The sequence below is a fragment of the Lutzomyia longipalpis genome, chromosome 3, assembly GCF_024334085.1.
Source record: "Lutzomyia longipalpis isolate SR_M1_2022 chromosome 3, ASM2433408v1".
NCBI classification, from domain to species: domain Eukaryota; kingdom Metazoa; phylum Arthropoda; class Insecta; order Diptera; family Psychodidae; genus Lutzomyia; species Lutzomyia longipalpis.
Genome location: NC_074709.1, coordinates 30,161,419 through 30,178,358, shown reverse-complemented (window position 1 = coordinate 30,178,358; position 16,940 = coordinate 30,161,419). Strand labels below are relative to the sequence as shown.

At 35.3% G+C, this 16,940-nt stretch overlaps 3 protein-coding genes across 6 annotated transcripts; all 3 read left to right on the top strand.

Moving 5' to 3' along the window:
* The first annotated feature begins 497 nt into the window (after window positions 1-497).
* LOC129793823 (venom serine protease-like) lies at window positions 498-2,216 on the top strand. The gene is made up of 4 exons (XM_055834237.1): window positions 498-569; window positions 668-1,083; window positions 1,303-1,411; window positions 1,484-2,216. Exons 1-4 carry the CDS (start codon window positions 557-559, stop codon window positions 2,107-2,109), a joined length of 1,164 nt encoding a protein of 387 aa, XP_055690212.1. The 5' UTR covers window positions 498-556; the 3' UTR covers window positions 2,110-2,216.
* A 482-nt stretch (window positions 2,217-2,698) lies between these two features.
* On the top strand, window positions 2,699-4,424 carry LOC129793822 (venom serine protease-like). Its single transcript, XM_055834236.1, has 4 exons — window positions 2,699-2,764; window positions 2,854-3,269; window positions 3,510-3,618; window positions 3,693-4,424. Exons 1-4 carry the CDS (start codon window positions 2,752-2,754, stop codon window positions 4,319-4,321), a joined length of 1,167 nt encoding a protein of 388 aa, XP_055690211.1. The 5' UTR covers window positions 2,699-2,751; the 3' UTR covers window positions 4,322-4,424.
* Window positions 4,425-4,781: 357 nt separating this feature from the next.
* LOC129793821 (PAN2-PAN3 deadenylation complex subunit PAN3) lies at window positions 4,782-16,767 on the top strand. Of its 4 annotated transcripts, none has more exons than XM_055834233.1 (12): window positions 4,793-5,327; window positions 8,553-8,690; window positions 8,987-9,082; window positions 10,789-11,569; window positions 12,638-12,754; window positions 12,870-13,113; window positions 14,398-14,527; window positions 14,706-14,842; window positions 15,001-15,192; window positions 16,048-16,210; window positions 16,287-16,440; window positions 16,517-16,767. In XM_055834233.1, exons 2-11 carry the CDS (start codon window positions 8,625-8,627, stop codon window positions 16,389-16,391), a joined length of 2,031 nt encoding a protein of 676 aa, XP_055690208.1. In that variant the 5' UTR covers window positions 4,793-5,327; window positions 8,553-8,624; the 3' UTR covers window positions 16,392-16,440; window positions 16,517-16,767. The 4 variants fall into 4 exon arrangements, with proteins under 4 accessions (XP_055690210.1, XP_055690208.1, XP_055690209.1 ...); XM_055834232.1 differs by having other exon boundaries at window positions 4,802-5,327; window positions 8,550-8,690; XM_055834235.1 differs by lacking the exon at window positions 8,987-9,082 and having other exon boundaries at window positions 4,782-5,327; window positions 8,550-8,690.
* Window positions 16,768-16,940: the final 173 nt, after the last annotated feature.

Genomic DNA, 16,940 nt, shown 5'->3' with positions numbered 1-16,940 from the left:
TGGGTTTTGTTAGCTCAAGAGACATCTAAACTCTCTTCTAAAGTTATCTTTTGGAACTTTATGATCTTCAAAAGTACATTTCGCATGTTTTTACAGCCGTTTGGTAAAGCTCTAGTTTTCGGAATTTTATTATAAGAACAAACATATTTTTATTCTTCTCCCCTACCGCCATTCCCTCATCTTATTCCCTCATCTTATTCTTTTATTTAGTCTATTAGGTGGTTTTGATAGACTTCTAATAGCATTGAGCTCTATTTTAAAAGGATTAGAAGCGATGTAGAAGCCACGTTTAATGCGCTTTACGACAAAATAGCTTAAAAAAAAAGAAATAAGAAAATAAAAGAAAACAGCTAAATAAATATCGTGATGATGAAGGGAAATTAAGAAATTATTTTATGTCGTTGTCTCAGGGTTTTGTTAGCACAAAACATCTGGGGCCATCTTTTGCGATCCACGGCGAACGGCTGTATAAAGACACTCGAAATCTTATCTTGAGGCATCAGTTTTGAGTTTTTTTGTAAAGGAGTTACAAAGTATTCCGTTCTGTGTGAGAAAAATGTGGATCTTCGGTAAAAAGAAATTTTTTCAATATTTTCCTGAAAGTTAAAAAAGTTGAAAAGAAAATGGTGCCACGTCAAGCGTCCTTTTAATCTTCTCTTTCATTTAGTTTTACTTGGTGGACTCTTCTTGCCATTCGTGCTGGGACAAGGCTGCAATTATGATCTGCAAGTTGGTACAACTGTTGTTAACATCTCTTCTGGACTAGATCCACAGTGCACGTGGACTGCCACGGCATTTGAAGACTATCGCCTCAAGCTAACTTGCGATGTGAAACTTCCTGGTGGAATAAACATTGGAATTGGGAATTGTCTCTTGAATTTCTTAACAATCTCCGCGTCGGGAAATCCAAGCTCCTCTGATGGGACAAAATACTGCAATAGCGGATCATTCTCCGTACTCTCTGATCTCAATAAGATCAGTCTTCAACTTTCATCATCACTCCTGGCCAATAATATCCTTGGAATCTCATTTTCCTGCTCACTTCAGGCTGTTTTCAATCCGTGCAGCTGTGGACACAGAGGGGTAAGTTTGCGCACTCCATATAAGCACAAAAGCTAAATTTGCGTGAAGGATCCTAAATGAATTACTGTAGTTTTTATTGAGAAGTGCTTGCTCAGAAATTCTACGCAAAATTAAGCAGTCTTTAGGTAGTTTGAAAGCGTCTAAAAGCATTTTTTCAATCATTAAAAACTCAAAGTGGAGAAGATCCGAATTATTTTTAATTAAAAATTGAATTTGTAGGTTCAATCCCGTATTGTGGGTGGAGAAGAAGCCGGTATTAACGATTTTCCTGCAGTAGCTGCTCTTGTAGATGTCCGTTATAAGGCAGCATTCTGCGGTGCAACTTTAAGTGGGTTCCACAAAGTTTTTAAATATTTAATTTATCAATTTTATTTTAATATACCCTATTTTCTTTATTTAGTATCCAGCTGGAGGGCTCTAACAGCTCAATCTTGTGTTATTAATCGACCTACGACCAACATAGTTCTGGTAGTTGCAGAGCATGACCTTAGTAAGAGATCTCAATACAGTAAGCTGTACAGCATTCAATCTGCTGCTTGCTTCTATGAAAACTGCAATACACACCCAAATATTGAATACGGGGACATTGCTGTGGTGAAGACAGCGGAGGAAATTCAAATGAATCCAGCAGTTAGAGTCATCTGTTTACCATACAAGTACAGAGATGACACCCTAGCTGGGAGTGTTGTGGAAATAGCCGGATGGGGAGCGGAGGTCTATGGAGATCCGAATTCATTGGTATTGCGAAAGACACAGTTGAATGTAATAAGCCCTGATGAATGCAAGCAACAGTATCCCAGCTTCACATCAAATAACATCTGTGCCTACAAAGAGGGAGCTAGCGCTTGTACGATTGATACAGGAGGTAGTCTTATGTACACAGGACCGGGCACTAATCGCCTCTACACTGTGGGTGTCATACAACCTTCGAGGTGTTCGGATGACGATACCCTCAATACACGTGTTGGGGCTGTTATCGATTGGATCGTCAACAGTTCCCCTGAAAGTAGCTACTGTAACATTTAGAAAGGATTGGTCTCACTACAAAGTCCACCAACTAAATATTTGATGATTATGGGTTGCTTTCTTCCTAGATGTTGCTTAATAAAGTGAAGAAATAGCAAGAAAAAAAACCATTTTATTCATAACTGCTTGCTAAATAAAATTCAAAAATTAAATGTAAAGGAAGTAAGGTTATGATTTTGGGAAGCCATTTTTGTGTATTTGCGGGTTACGCTTACTCCATTTTACTTTTTACTATTTACTTTACGCGTTCTCGGTGTTCTCTTATGTTTCTCAGTGATATGTGTGCTTCTTCTGTATCTTAATAACATTAGACATTTCAAAGACTTCTCTAGAACTACTCCACATTTTAAATTAAACCGCTTTACGACAAAATAGCTTAAAAAAAGAACTTTTTTTGTGGAATTAAAACGCGAAATAAGAAAATAAAAGAAAACAGCTAAATAAATATCGTGATGATGAAGGTAAATTAAGAAATTACTTTATGTCGTTGTCTCATGGTTTTGTTTGTATAAAATATCTGGGGCCATCTTTTGCGATCCACGGCGAACGGCTGTATAAAGACACTCGAAATCTTATCTTGAGGCATCAGTTTTGAGTTTTTTTGTAAAGGAGTTACAAAGTATTCCGTTCTGTGTGAGAAAAATGTGGATCTTCGGTAAAAAGAAATTTTTTCAATATTTTCCTGAAAGTTAAAAAAGTTGAAAAGCCACGTCAAGCGTCCTTTTATTTTTCTCTTTCATTTAGTTTTACTTGGTGGACTCTTCTTGCCATTCGTGCTGGGACAAGGCTGCAATTATGATCTGCAAGTTGGTACAACTGTTGTTAACATCTCTTCTGGACTAGATCCACAGTGCACGTGGACTGCCACGGCATTTGAAGACTATCGCCTCAAGCTAACTTGCGATGTGAAACTTCCTGGTGGAATAAACATTGGAATTGGGAATTGTCTCTTGAATTTCTTAACAATCTCCGCGTCGGGAAATCCAAGCTCCTCTGATGGGACAAAATACTGCAATAGCGGATCATTCTCCGTACTCTCTGATCTCAATAAGATCAGTCTTCAACTTTCATCATCACTCCTGGCCAATAATATCCTTGGAATCTCATTCTCCTGCTCACTTCAGGCTGTTTTCAATCCATGCAGTTGCGGACACAGAGGGGTAAGTTTCTACATTCTATCGATATGCACAAAAGCTGGATTTTTGTGAAGGATTCTAAGTGAATTACTACAGTTTTTTTTTTTTTGAAAAGTGCTTGCTCAGAAATTTTATCCAAAATTCAACTCTTTTTACACAGTTTGAAAGCGTCTAAAAGCATTTATTGATAGCTAAAAACTTAAAGTGAAAAAGTAAAAAAAAATGGACGCTTCGAAAAAATTTTATTTAAATTCAATTTTGTAGGTTCAATCCCGTATTATGGGTGGACAAGAAGCTGGTGTCAATGAATTTCCTGCTGTAGCTGCTCTTATAGATCTCTCAATCTACTCAGTACTATGCGGTGCAACTTTAAGTAAGCTTCACATTAAGTCATTAAGGTCATTAAGTTTATAATTTTTATAATAAATACATTTCTTTATTGTCAAGTCTCGAACTGGAGGGCTCTTACAGCTCAATCATGTCTTAATAACCGTCAATTGGGTAGCATAGCTCTGGTGGTTGGACAACATGATACCGACAATAATAATCCGAACCGTAAGGCGTACGCCATTGAATCTGCTGCTTGCTACCATGAAAACTGCAATACACCTCCAAAAATGGAAGAAGGAGACATTGCTGTGCTTAAGACAGCGGAGGAAATTCAAATGAATCCAGCAGTTAGAGTCATCTGTCTACCATACAAGTACAGGGATGACACCCTGGCTGGGAGTGTTGTGGAAATAGGTGGATGGGGACAAACGTTCAATGGGAGTCCAGATTCAAATGTGTTGCGAAAGACACAGTTGAATGTAATAAGCCCAGATGAGTGCAAGCAAAAGTATCCCAGCTTCACATCAAATGATATTTGCACCTACAAACAGGGAGCTAGCGCCTGTTCCGGTGATATTGGAGGTAGTCTTATGTACACAGGACCGGGTACTATTCGTCTCTACACTGTGGGTGTCATTAGTTTTCTTGCGCAATGTGTGGATGAGGAAACGCTCAATACACGTGTTGGGGCTGTTATCCATTGGATCATGAACGTTTCCCCTGAAAGTACCTACTGTAACATTTAGAAAGGATAGGTCTCACTGCAAAGTCCACCAACTAAATGTTTGATGATTATGGATTGATTTCTTCCAAGATGTTGCTTAATAAAGTAAAGGAATAGCAAAAAAAGCCATTTTATTCATTACTGCGTGCTACTTAAAAATTCAAAAATTAAATGTAAGGTTATGTTCTTTGTGAAACCATTTTTTGTGTATTCGCGGCTTACGCTTACTCCATTTTGCCATTTACGCGTTCTCATTGATATGTGTGCTTCTTGTGTATCGTTTGTATCTCAAGAACATTAGGCATTTCAAGGACTTCGCCCACCTCTCCAGACTTGAGACTTTACTTACCGAATTAGACCAAATAGAATAAAATAAATAAGAACAAACAAAACTTTTACAAAAATGGGTTAAGTCAGAGTTTTCAAAAAGCCCGCCAAAAGATTCCGCAGCCCCAAAATGTAGGCAAACTCGGCGACCATTTGACAGGCGCCTCGGCAAAATTTTCGGCGCAGTCTGGCCGTGTCGTGAGTGGTAGAAAGAAAAAAAAAGTTGTACAAGAAAAATTTAGAATTTCTTGTGTTTTGGCAAGAAAATTGTGGAGTTTCAGATTGATACCCATAGACACTGGAGCACCCTGAGGGACGTGCCACTGTGAGCTTCCATTCAGCTGCATTCCCTGCCCAGCTTTTTCGTCGTTGCCGTTGTTTTTGTGTGTTGTGTCGCCACCACAAAGACGCAGTTGATTTTTGCGTTTCGGGGCCCCCCTTGCGGTGGAAGAAGTGCTACGTCCAGGTGGTCCGGGAGGGCGAGTGTGTGTGTGCAGCACGGGAGGGCCTTGTGCGTGGGACACGGGGGCACCGTCAATGTGAAAAGTGTGGGAAAGCAGGCTTTTGTGGCAAAAAGGAAAAGTGACAACAGCGGAACTTTTGTGACGCGACAATGAAACTCTAGTTATTTGGGCCCCCTTCTCAGGGGCCCCCCACAGCTGTATTCGTGTCCATCACAACAGCAGTTTCACACGTTCCAGGTGAGCTCCCCCCATTAAGCTACCTTCTCCCGCCGTAACCCCCTTTTCTCCCTTCCCGAAAGGGAGCCGTGTAAAAAAGACATTCGCGCAATGACCTCAAAAAAATATTGCCACAGCTACGGAAAAGTACCTCAGTGGCAGCTGAAAAAAACCTCCTGGGAACTTCCAGGTCATCCTCCTTCTCCACCAAGGTGCCCCTTGGAAGGATTTTCAATGCAAATTCGGGAAATGAGAGCGAGAAAGTTGACGGAAGAAGTTCTTTTTATTTCCCCAAATAAACAAGCAAAGCAAAATGACGCTCGGATGGCAAACAAAGAGGAACTTCAGCATCCCTTCGTTGAGCTCTTCGGGCGAGTTTTGCGTGCCTTCCTTCCCCTCCTGGACGGATCAATTTTCACCATTAACTTTGGATTTTTTTTTCCTCTCTTTGCTATACCCCCAGAGGTTGAGTGCAAAAAACCAAAACATTGCAATGTTTGCATTGAATTGGAGGGGGAGCTGAAGGATTTGGCTGTATGCTCGCTATGAAGGTGTTGCTCTTCTCTCTCTCATCCTCTGTTACCTTATGTTTCCTCTTTTGTCTTTATGCTCTTCTGTATGCTCTATGAGGGCTGTTAGAGTGATGATCCTGTGAGAAAAAAATATTCTGAAATTCTATGGTATTGAATCAAATAATCTCCTTCGTGGTAAAGTGATTAGCATCCTCGGTTGACGATCTGAAGTATTCCGGTTCAAATCCAGCTGTAACATTTCTTTTTCACCATTGAAAAAGATCAGAAATTAATTTTTTATACAACTTTCTCATTTTTTCTAAATGTATTTTACCTTTTTGTATAAAAATCTATTAAAAAAAATTTAATTCGTTACTCAGAAACTGATTTACGACTAATAGCTACACTAATCTTAAGCAAAAGAAACATCATTCTGGTTCACCCGGGAACTTTTTGATGGCAGTGTATTTATCCAGAATTTTATGTACCTACTTCTCACTTTTTAGCTTTTAATTAAAATTAATATTTATTTTGCAAATAAAATTATTAACAAACAAATAATCTTTCCTCAAACTCTTCCCGCGCTAGTTATTGCCAAAAAAAAGAGAAAATATCAAATGGCGTTCCTTCATTGAATTTTGCTCTTCTTTTTTTTGCACTCTTTCCTCTCCACATCATCTGTTGCTCATTAATTTTTGGACTTCTTTTTCTTCTAATTGCTTCACCCGTTTTTTGTGCGATTTGCTTCAATTGCTTGCTACCGAAACCCCACGGGATGTTCGTCCAATTTGGCCATTGCGCGGACTTCTTCTTCTACTCTCTTTTCCTCTTTGCATCAATGCACGGACATTTTGCGGTAAATTCAACGTACAAAAAAAATTAATTTCAGCATAAAAATGATTAATCTGAATTTTTGCATAAAATCGCAGATTTTCCTATTTAAGAAAAAAAAATTAAAGCTGCACTCACTGGATGATTGATAAAGCAATGCGAAAGGGGGAAAAGGTTAATCACATAATCTTTGAGGAGGAAGTTCGTGCATTTTGCTTGCGTCTGTCCTGAATAAAATATTCCCCATTTTTGCATTTACTATCTCACATTGAGAATTACTTTGTAGAGAAACGCTTGAAGAGATAATGATTTTGCATGGAGTTTATCCGATTTTCTTTGGGGAAAAATTATGAGAAATTTGCAGAGAAGGTTTTCCCATTTTCCACGCCGAGATCAATTAGGAAAAGCAAATAAAGATTTATTTATTTATTTATTTTTTCAGTTTAAGACAGGGAGATTTTCAATGGATTAATCAAAATCAGAATGATGATTAATATTTTTTTAATCTAAATAATTTTCTTATTCTCTAAAATTAATTAAAAATTGGACTCTATCATTAATTTTGACAAATGATTCTTAAATAAAAAAAAAGTTTGGGTATATTTTAAAATATTATTGAATAATTTATCAAAATCGGATAGATTTTCATTAGATGTTTCACTAAAAACAGATTTCCCTAATGATTTTAAAAAGATTTGTCTTTAGGCAAAAAAATTCCAGTGATTTAGGTCTCAAAAACTTCTTAAAATTCTTATTCAAATCGAATTAAAAAGAAATACTGAATTTTTTTTTTATCAAAATTGGATCTATCAATTTTTATTTATTTTTACAATTTTCTTCAATGATTCTTTGAACTGATTTTGATTATTTTCTCCCAAAAATCAAGTTTCTTCTATTAAATTTACAAAATAATTATTTTGTAATTAAGAATAGAATTTTTTTAAAAAATATCTTTTGATACATTTTCCCCCTTTTTAACCGATTTAGATAAATTTTGTTATTAGCTTTAGAACGTTTTTTTTTCTCATGTAAAACTTGCTTAAGTTTAAATGAGATTAAAGAATATTCTAATGTTAATAAAGCTTTGTAATTTCTTAAATAAAAAATACTATCTTTCCTTACTCGATTTTGATAAATTGTTCTTTATTTAAAATTTTCAGAACATTTTTTTTGAAAGACCTACATAACTTTTATGGTTTAACTAACTTTAGAATTCTTTTTAATTTATCAAAAATCTTTTCATCCGATTTTGATTAATCTTCTTGAAAGGTTCTTTATCAAAATTTCTTTTATCAGCTTTTTTTTAGTTTTTTTTCTAAAATTATTTCCTTGCGCATTTAAAATAAAAAAAAATAAATTAAATTTTTTTTTAAGAATGATCTTTAAGAAATTCCTTATTTCTTCTCATTTGAAGAAAAAATTCCTGTTTAAGAATTTTTTTGAGCTAAATCAGGAAGTTTCTGGGCATTTTTCTCAACTCTTAATGGTGTGTTAACTTTCAGTATGTAAACACATGAGAATATAGGAAAAAGCATATAGCAAAAAGGAGGACATGCATTGTACGGTGTGTGTAGAGCGCATGTCTGACCGACGAATCTCTGTATCCTTCTTCCTCATCCATTCACCCCGAGTTTTGCGACCCCCGCGCTTGTTGGGAGAAAGGAAATCACATTGAGACGATGCGCGCCGCAGAGTTGGCCAAAAAGTTCCCACCAGTTGCACCCAAAGAGCGCGCAGTTCGACAAAACAATGCTGAAGAGCAACAAATTAAAGAAAGAAATTAAGCAAATTAATTAGTTATGAGTCTATTCGTTTAAATAAAAATTTATGATTTAATGTTGACTACTTAATTATGAGATTATCAACAATTCTTTCTTTCTTCTTTGCTTTCCTGCCTCAGCAGAAGACAAGACAAGAGAAAGAAAAAGAAAACGAAGAAGAAGAAGACGACGAGTTAGGAAGATTGCACCGAAGAATGGATCAAATCTTCTACTCGCCCCTCAATGGTGTTCCATCTGAGAGCAAATTGGCAACTTATATGGTAATTAGCTTTAATATAATATTTTCTCTCTCTCTTATCGTGCAATTATCACCTTCACTCTTATCCAGTGTAAAATAATATACATAATTAAATACATTGTAAAAAAAGAGATTTAATTAATAATTGGACATATTGTGCTGTAAATAAGAAGAAAAAAAAAAAGATTTCTCTATCATGGTTTTGGTCCATTAAAAGAAAAAAACGAAAAAACATTCAATCTATCCTCTTATTCCACGCGTGCCATCTCCACCACACACTACCATCCTCCCTCTTCTCTCTCCCAAAAACAACAACAGAGTCGACAGAATGTTGTCACAACACCAACATATGGATTGACATCGGGTTTAACGAAACTCACCCTGGAATCGCCAATTTCGACAAAAAAGACTCAGGTTCACATTTATCCTTTTTCTTTTTCATTAATTGTACAGAGAAAAAAATATTATCCAACACTGCCTGCCTGTCTTTGTAGATACACGTGTAGAAATTTTGTAGAACTCATTGATTTTCATTTAAGAAATATTTTTGAATTTATTAGATTTTTTTTCTTGTAGAATATTGGTTAATTAAGGGGTATTTCAACGAGGAAATAATGTACCTTTACATCTCCTTGGTCTTTTATTATATCATTGGTTTTTATTTAATGCAAATTTCTATCAATATTAACATTATTAACACGTTAAGGACTGATAAAATACTAAAAGAATAATTTTTTACGCGTCATGTAATAAATTAAAAGTGTAGTAGAAAAAGGTTATTCAGGTAAACAATAGTTAAGTTCGCTTAAAATATTCCTAAAATATCCTCAGAACATGTTTGAAAACTTTAATAACACGAAGGAAGTTCCGCAGAACATGAGAAACCAGAAAGAAAAATGTTCCACTTTGTAGGCCTGATGGGGAAGAAATATAACCTTCGAAACGTCGCTAACAACATTGTGTTTGAGAAACTGGTGTAGGTCGTAAACCGTGCCCTCCCACACTAGAAAAAAGCTCATATCGTATGAAAAGCGTTAAAAACACGAAATTAGTTTCACAGAATATTAGAAACATAAATGAAAAACATGAGAACGTGCTTAGTGTTTGAGAAACATGGATAAGGTTTCGAGAATATAAGAAACTTAAGATAAAATGCGTAGTGTGAAAAAAAAATGGGGAAAAAACTCACGGAACACAAGAAACAACAATAAGTTCAACATATAAATAAATAAGACAGAAATTAACAAAAAATCAAAACTTGTTTCACAGAACTTTAAAAAAAAAAACTACGAAACCTATTCCACGAAACAAAAAAAAATCAGTAAAACGATAGAAAATACTAATTTAGTTCCGCAAAGAATTAATTATTCCTAACGTTGGGAATTTGATGCCAATAAACGTTAAAAATACATAGCTAGTTTAAATAAACAAGAGAAAATCTCTAAATTTGGACTTATCTGTGGAACAATGACTGGTTTCTTATGTTCCGAGAAAAGAGAAAAAGGCAATAAAATTATTTTTTCAAAATAATTCTCAACCGCTTTGTTTTTATCGATTTAACAAAATTTTCAAGAAAAAAATTACGAATGTTTCTTTCATTTTAAATTAATTTAGCTAACGTTAGTTTTTATTTAATTTAGTCCTTATTCTATGTTAAATTGTAAATGAAATCTTTAATGAAAATTGCAAAGTTTACGGTTTTTTTTTATTATTTTATTCAGAATGTTTATTTAAATAATGATTATTTTTATTGAAGTTTTTGCTCCTTTATTATATAGCTAAATACAACCAAAATGCGCCGTAAGGTATGCAATTAAAAGATTTTATCTTTTTTATGCTCCTTTTTGTAAATTATATTTTATTCTTCCTCTGAAATTTCATTAAATTCTTAAAGCATGCTGAACTCAAAATTCAATAAAATTTTTTGTAAAATATTAATTTTTTTTTATAAAGTTGTGTACATTGCTTTTCTCAATGAGATGCCCTTTTAGCACTTTTTTTCAAACTCTTCCAAAACTCCCAACTCAAGAATTTTTTCTTCTAAATTTGAATGAAGGAGAATTTTTAGAAATAAAAAGAAAAGGAATTAAATGAATAAAGAAAAAAAACCAACCCTGCAGGTAACACCGCAATCTCCTGAATTCATTCCACGCCTCAATTCATCACCGAGCTTCTATTCACCGTATTCATCTGTGATTGCGAATGGGAGCTGCGGTTCCAATGGCGGCGGCGGCGGCGCAGGGGGTGTCGTGGTGCCGCCAATTGTGGCAAAGCCAACATCTGTGTTAGGGGCCCCCGCGTGCCCATCCACCGCGTACAGTGCTGTGACACCGATCAAGGGGCGCCCCTTGATCCGTGGTGATTCGCCGCAAAGTACAAATAATGATTCACCGCGCCTCACGCCGCAACCCTCACCACCGCCCACGACTGCAATCCACCAGGAGAATGTTGGTGGGACAACCTACTTCTATCCAGCAGCTGCTGCTGCTGGGGTAACGACAACGAGTCAAGCGTGTAGCTCATCGAGCCCTGAGAATGGTGGACGCTATGGGCAGCATCACACTGCAGCAGCAGCAGCAGCCCAAATGAGCTTGTCTTTCACGCATCCAGGGCATGTGTACCCAGGGCCGGCGTCCAGTGTTCTCAGTCTGCAACCGAAGACGCTCCTGTCGTCGGCATTCTTTATGCCGTCCGAAATGCGAAGCAGTATTCAGGCAAGGAATGCCATAAGTAATACATTGGAGACAGGGGGTATGGAATTACCCCTTGAGGTGGACAATTATCACGGGTTGTGCCCGTTGGAGCCAATGGCGGTCAATCTGAAACTCCCAGTGCCCGCGTCATCCTACAAAGCCACTCACAGCAATACAGGAGTTAAATATTTCTTGCGACGAATTCATGGTTTGTACCTCTTTTTTTATTTTCTTTAAAAGGGTTTTAAAATTGATTGGAAACTTGCTTCTTTTATTTAGTTGATTTTGGTATTGATTTGGTAAGATGTGATCATCTGTTTGAATTATTGATTAAAAATTATTGAGAATTTGGCTGAAAATTCATGATTTGTGTCTAAATTCATCTTTAAGCGGTCTGAAAAAACATTTACTGCCATTAAATGAATGATAAACTGATCCTAAGCTCTTCTAACTGACTTTAAATTAATCAAGAACTGCCTTAAAAATGATCTACTGTCTCCTAATACATTCAACACTATTCGCCATTTTGTGATTTTCTACGATACTATCTCCAAACACAAAGGTGGGTTTTTCTCAGGATCTACTGAAGGGATTTTGATGGGGTAAAAAGCAAATGAAATAAGAAGCATTAGCGGAGAATGTACCGGAATAGATTTTTGAATTTCGACTCAGAAGCTGAGAAAATTAGACAAATATTCTTATTGACTTTTCTCAGCTTCTGAGTTGACATTCAAAAATCTGTTCCGGTACATTGTGCGGTAATGCTTCTTCTTTGATTTGTTTTTTATCTCATCAAAATCCATCCAGTAGATCCTGAGAAAAACCTATCTTTAAAGGTAACCTATTATCTAAGTATATCTACTGGCTAAAAATTAACGATTAACTGGCAAGAAAACTATTAACTGGTTATTAAATTATCTAATGGGTCATTAAATTGTTCAAGAACTCAGCTTAAAATTCAGTAAAAAAAATACCAAAATTAATCTCAAATTGCCTTCAATTTGATTTTACTGGTTTTTAATTCACTGAAAAATCATCTAGTGATCTATAACCGTTCACTGGCTCTTATTTGCTCGGAAACTGCATCTAAATTCATCTACTGATCCATAATTAATTAGAAACTTTCTACTAACGCACAAATTAATAAAGAAACTGACAATTCAGTTCATCTACTGGCCTTTCAATCAATTTTTTGACTAAAAATTGGATTTAAAAGTCCCCAAAAATTCATTAAATTGTCAATTAAGTAGTACAAAGGAGCTTCCCTTTTCTTCAGGTTTCCGTTTGCAATCCACCAAATGTATGAGTGTGGTGGAAATGTGGAAGAAACTGCAACATTCTAACGTGGTCCAATTGCGAGAAGTATTCACGACAAAGGCATTTGGAGATCACTGTAAGAAGCAAAATGATTTGTTTTTGAGCCCCTTTTCCCCTAGAAAAAAGTGCCCCAAATAACCCCTTTAAAAAATCTTCTTTTCTCTTCTTTAAATGTTAAATGAATTTTGTAGCTCTAGTGCTGGTTTATGACTACCATCCGGGTTCACAGACACTCCTCTCAAAGTATTTTACACCATCCGTCGAAACGAATGGGTATACGGACCCATTCTCGGGCGAGGCGCGCCCCTTCAGTCACAAGAGCTCCCTCCAGAGGACCGTAAATGGTCCCATGTTGGCCGAAAATGAAATTTGGTTCATTATAATGCAACTAACGGCTGGTCTCCGTGCAATACATCAATCAGGATTAGCATGCAGGTAACATTTTTGCTGAGAAGATTTGTGAATTAGTTGGTGTTCCACTTCGTGGCCAACACCAAGTATTGTAATCGTCGGAAAAACCGGCCACCTCAGATCGGGTTCAAACTTGGTATGAGCACGTTTTAGACATCCCACATTACGAAAATGGTGGTGGAAAATTTTTGATCCGGCCGGCCTGCCGGCCGGCCTGCCGGCCTGCCGGCCGGTCGCCTAAACTTTGCCTTATAACTTTCGAACGGTAAGAGATAGAGACTTCCGGTTTGAAGTTTTCTATAGAAATATGGGTGTAAAATTTCATTTTTTCGCATTTTCAAAATCCAAGATGGCCGCCGTCCGCCATTTTGAAATACTATCAATCACTTCCCTTATAGCTAGAGGTCTGAAATTTTAGTATGTTGTAGAGCTCAGAGAGACGTTTTCATCAACAATTCATACTTGACAATCGGTCAAGCGGTTTAGCAAATATGGCGGCCTTAAGCAAAAAGTGTTTTTTCGATACAACTCGAGAACGGCTTGACCGATTTTGATCATCTTGGTATCAAATGAAAGGTTTCAAGAAGCCCTACAACTGTATAGAACATTCCAAGTTCCAAAAACATCCGCAAGAGGCGCTAAAATCAAAAACAAAAATTGCCTAACTTTAAGAGGCAATATCTCCCAACATCTGTTATAGATTTCCTTTAAATTTTGATATGTTGTAGCCTGACTCAATATCTGTCACCAGTCCGAAAATGAAGAAAATCTATGTCGCCGTTTAGAAGATATGGCCATTTGAATAATTCTTGCATTTGAAAAGTTCTAAGAACCATATCTCTTGAACCGCTTGTCCGATTTGACTCAACTTTGTATCAAATTAAAGGTTTTGCAATTATCTACAACTTTCTAGAACATCAGAAACCTCTAGAACCATTCCTTCAGGACGAAAAATGCGAAAAACTGTTTTGGTGAAACAAAAATCCGCCATTTTGTGTTCTGGAGGTGACCTTGAAAATTATTGAGATATATGTCAAATTATACCTTATTTCAAGACCTTTCCAAAACTAGTCATGAAATTTCTGTAGGTGTTATAGAACAAGAGATATGACAATTTTTATGCATCAAATTGCTGAATTTCACTAAAAAATCAACTTTGCCTACTAATATTGTTCACAAATAGTATTACAACGCATAAACAAACTTCTACACGTTGTGGGACACCAACTCTTATAACTGGACGCGTTATGATTGACTTTTATTAGTTTTTTGAAAAAAATCTTTTTTTTATCCAAATCTTCCCCGCAGAACGCTTGATCCCACAAAAATCATCATTACGGGGAGACGTGTGAGATTTAGTTGTTTAGGCATTTCCGATATTGTTTCATTCGATCCGAACCAAGCCAATCAATTAGCCGTGATAACACACTATCAACAGGTTAATATTTTTTCTTTATCTTCATTTCATTTTTTTTAAATTCATGGAAATTATGTGAAAAATTGATTTTTTTAATTTAAGGAATATTTTTAGTGAGTTAAAAATATTCCTCAATTAAAGAGAATCATAAATTTTTGAAAAAAATAAAAATTAAAGAATTTTTTTATTTGGAAATTAGGAGGATCTAACATCTCTGGGTAAGTTAGTTTTAGCACTAGCCTGCCGCTGTCTCCACTCCATACACCGCGATCAGGTGCAGGCAAGCATCGAATTGGTGGCCAGAAACTATTCAAGTGATTTGAGAAATTTAATTTTGTGAGTTGCCAAAATATTTTTTTTTTTGCAAAATTATCCTTTTGAGTTTTTCTCTTTTTTTCGATTTTTTTTAAAGAAGAAAATATTTCAATGGGTTGGATTGTTTTTTTTTCTTCTTCTTTCTTTTCTGTGCTGTTGTTGTTTTTGCGTGGGAACAGGTACCTCCTGACAACGACAAATAGGCGCGCCGTATCGGATTTAATGCCAATGATCGGGGCACGCTTCTACATACAACTCGACGCCCTCCAGACGCAGTGTGATATGCAAGACGACGAATTGGCCAAGGAAATGGAAAATGGGAGACTCTATAGGCTTCTTGTGAAGCTGGGATGCATCAATGAGCGTCCAGAGTGAGTAGAAAAATTCGAAAATTTGAATTTCTTTTTTTTTTTTTTTTAGATCATTTAAAAGTATTTTTGGGAAGAGTTTTAATAAAAAAATTAAAATAGAAGTTTTCTTTTAAAAAAATGTTAGTTAAAAATACAATTTTTTGAAAAAATATTTCAGCAGATTTTGTTCAAAACTTTCATGTATTTCATTGAAAATTTCAGTTTCAATTAGGTTTAATTAATTTTTCAATATTTCAATGGAAACTTTGTCATAATATCGATAAAATTTTCAATTAAAAAGGTAAAGGAAGGTAAAAATATCAGCAAAATATCATTGAAAAATTCAATTAGGGAAAATTATCAGCAAAATTTCATTGAAAAATTCAATTGGGTAAAAGTATCAGCATAATTTCATTGAAAAATTCAATTAGGTAAAAGTATCAGCATAATTTCAATGAGAAATTCAATTAGGTAAAATTATCAGCAAAATTTCATTGAAAAATTCAATTAGGTAAAAGTATCAGCATAATTTCAATGAGAAATTCAATTAGGTAGAAGTATCAGCAAAATTTCATTGAAAAATTCAATTAGGTAAAATTATCAGAAAAATTTCAATTTTGTCAGATTATCAGAAAAATTTCAATAAAAAATTCAATTTTTTGAAATTATTACAAAAATTTCAATGAAAAATTCAATTTTGTTAAATTATCAGAAAAATTCAATTTTGATAAATTATCAGAAAAATTTCAATGAAAAATTCAATTTTGATAAATTATCAGAAAAATTCAATTAGGTTAAATTATCAGCAGAATTTCAATGAAATATTTCAATTCTGTTCAATTTTTTTTTAATGAAATTTTGAAATTAATTCAACAGACTAAATATGGATGTGACGTGGTCAGAAACTGGTGACCGGTACATGTTGAAACTCTTCCGCGATTATTTATTTCACTCCGTGAGTGAAGACGGGCGTCCCTGGTTGGATCACGCGCACATTGTCCAATGCCTCAATAAATTGGATGCTGGAACAATGGAAAAGGTTCGTTTGTTCGTTTTTTTTAGTCTTTTTTGGCGCCAACAAAGCTCTTTTTTTATTTTTAAAATCGCAAAAAAAGGTTCAACTAATGTCCAGGGATGAGCAATCAGTCCTCGTGGTCACCTATGCTGAACTGAAGCATTGCCTCGAGCAGGCATTTGGTGAATTGGCCGCCAATCTCTGAGACGGGGGGCTGCTACACGAATATTCCTCCGAAGAAGTTAATTCTTTACGTAAGTCTGTCCGCATGGCCCCGTCGTCAACACTTGTAACATTTTCTTCCTTTTTTTTGTTTTTGGTTTATTACAGAATATATTGAAGACATGCAGCTAAATTTTTCAGATCGAGAAAAGAGAGCGCGATTTAAACTTATGGTTAACAGAGTACTTGAAAGATGAAGAAAAAAAGTGAAGAAGAAAAAATAATAGTGTTGGTATAATTTATTTTTTTAAAAGAACAATGAAAAAAAAACACACAAAAATTATTTAACAAAGAAAGAAAATTTTGTGTAAGAAAATCCAGAAGGAAACATTTTGCAAAGAGAATTTGTACAGAGAAAAGGTTTTTTTTCTGTTCTTGGGAATAGGAAAGATTTAAAAATAATCCGAAAGAATTTTTTTTTGAGAAATTTTCAACACTTTACGGTGATAAAGTTTAATTAATTTTTGGGGTAAAAAAAATACTTTTTTACAACTTCTTTTCACCTTTCTAATTTACATAAAGAAAAATTTTG

Bases quoted from the DNA above. Each gene is read 5' to 3' on its own strand.
- LOC129793823 (XM_055834237.1), top strand. The intron at 1,084-1,302 runs GTAAGTTTGCGC...TTGAATTTGTAG, and splicing joins GCAGCTGTGGACACAGAGGG to GTTCAATCCCGTATTGTGGG. The intron at 1,412-1,483 runs GTGGGTTCCACA...TTCTTTATTTAG, and splicing joins ATTCTGCGGTGCAACTTTAA to TATCCAGCTGGAGGGCTCTA.
- LOC129793822 (XM_055834236.1), top strand. The intron at 3,270-3,509 runs GTAAGTTTCTAC...TCAATTTTGTAG, and splicing joins GCAGTTGCGGACACAGAGGG to GTTCAATCCCGTATTATGGG. The intron at 3,619-3,692 runs GTAAGCTTCACA...TTTATTGTCAAG, and splicing joins ACTATGCGGTGCAACTTTAA to TCTCGAACTGGAGGGCTCTT.
- LOC129793821 (XM_055834233.1), top strand. From the start codon at position 8,625: ATGGATCAAATCTTCTACTCGCCCCTCAATGGTGTTCCATCTGAGAGC. The intron at 13,114-14,397 runs GTAACATTTTTG...TCTTCCCCGCAG, and splicing joins CAATCAGGATTAGCATGCAG to AACGCTTGATCCCACAAAAA. The intron at 14,528-14,705 runs GTTAATATTTTT...TTTGGAAATTAG, and splicing joins TGATAACACACTATCAACAG to GAGGATCTAACATCTCTGGG.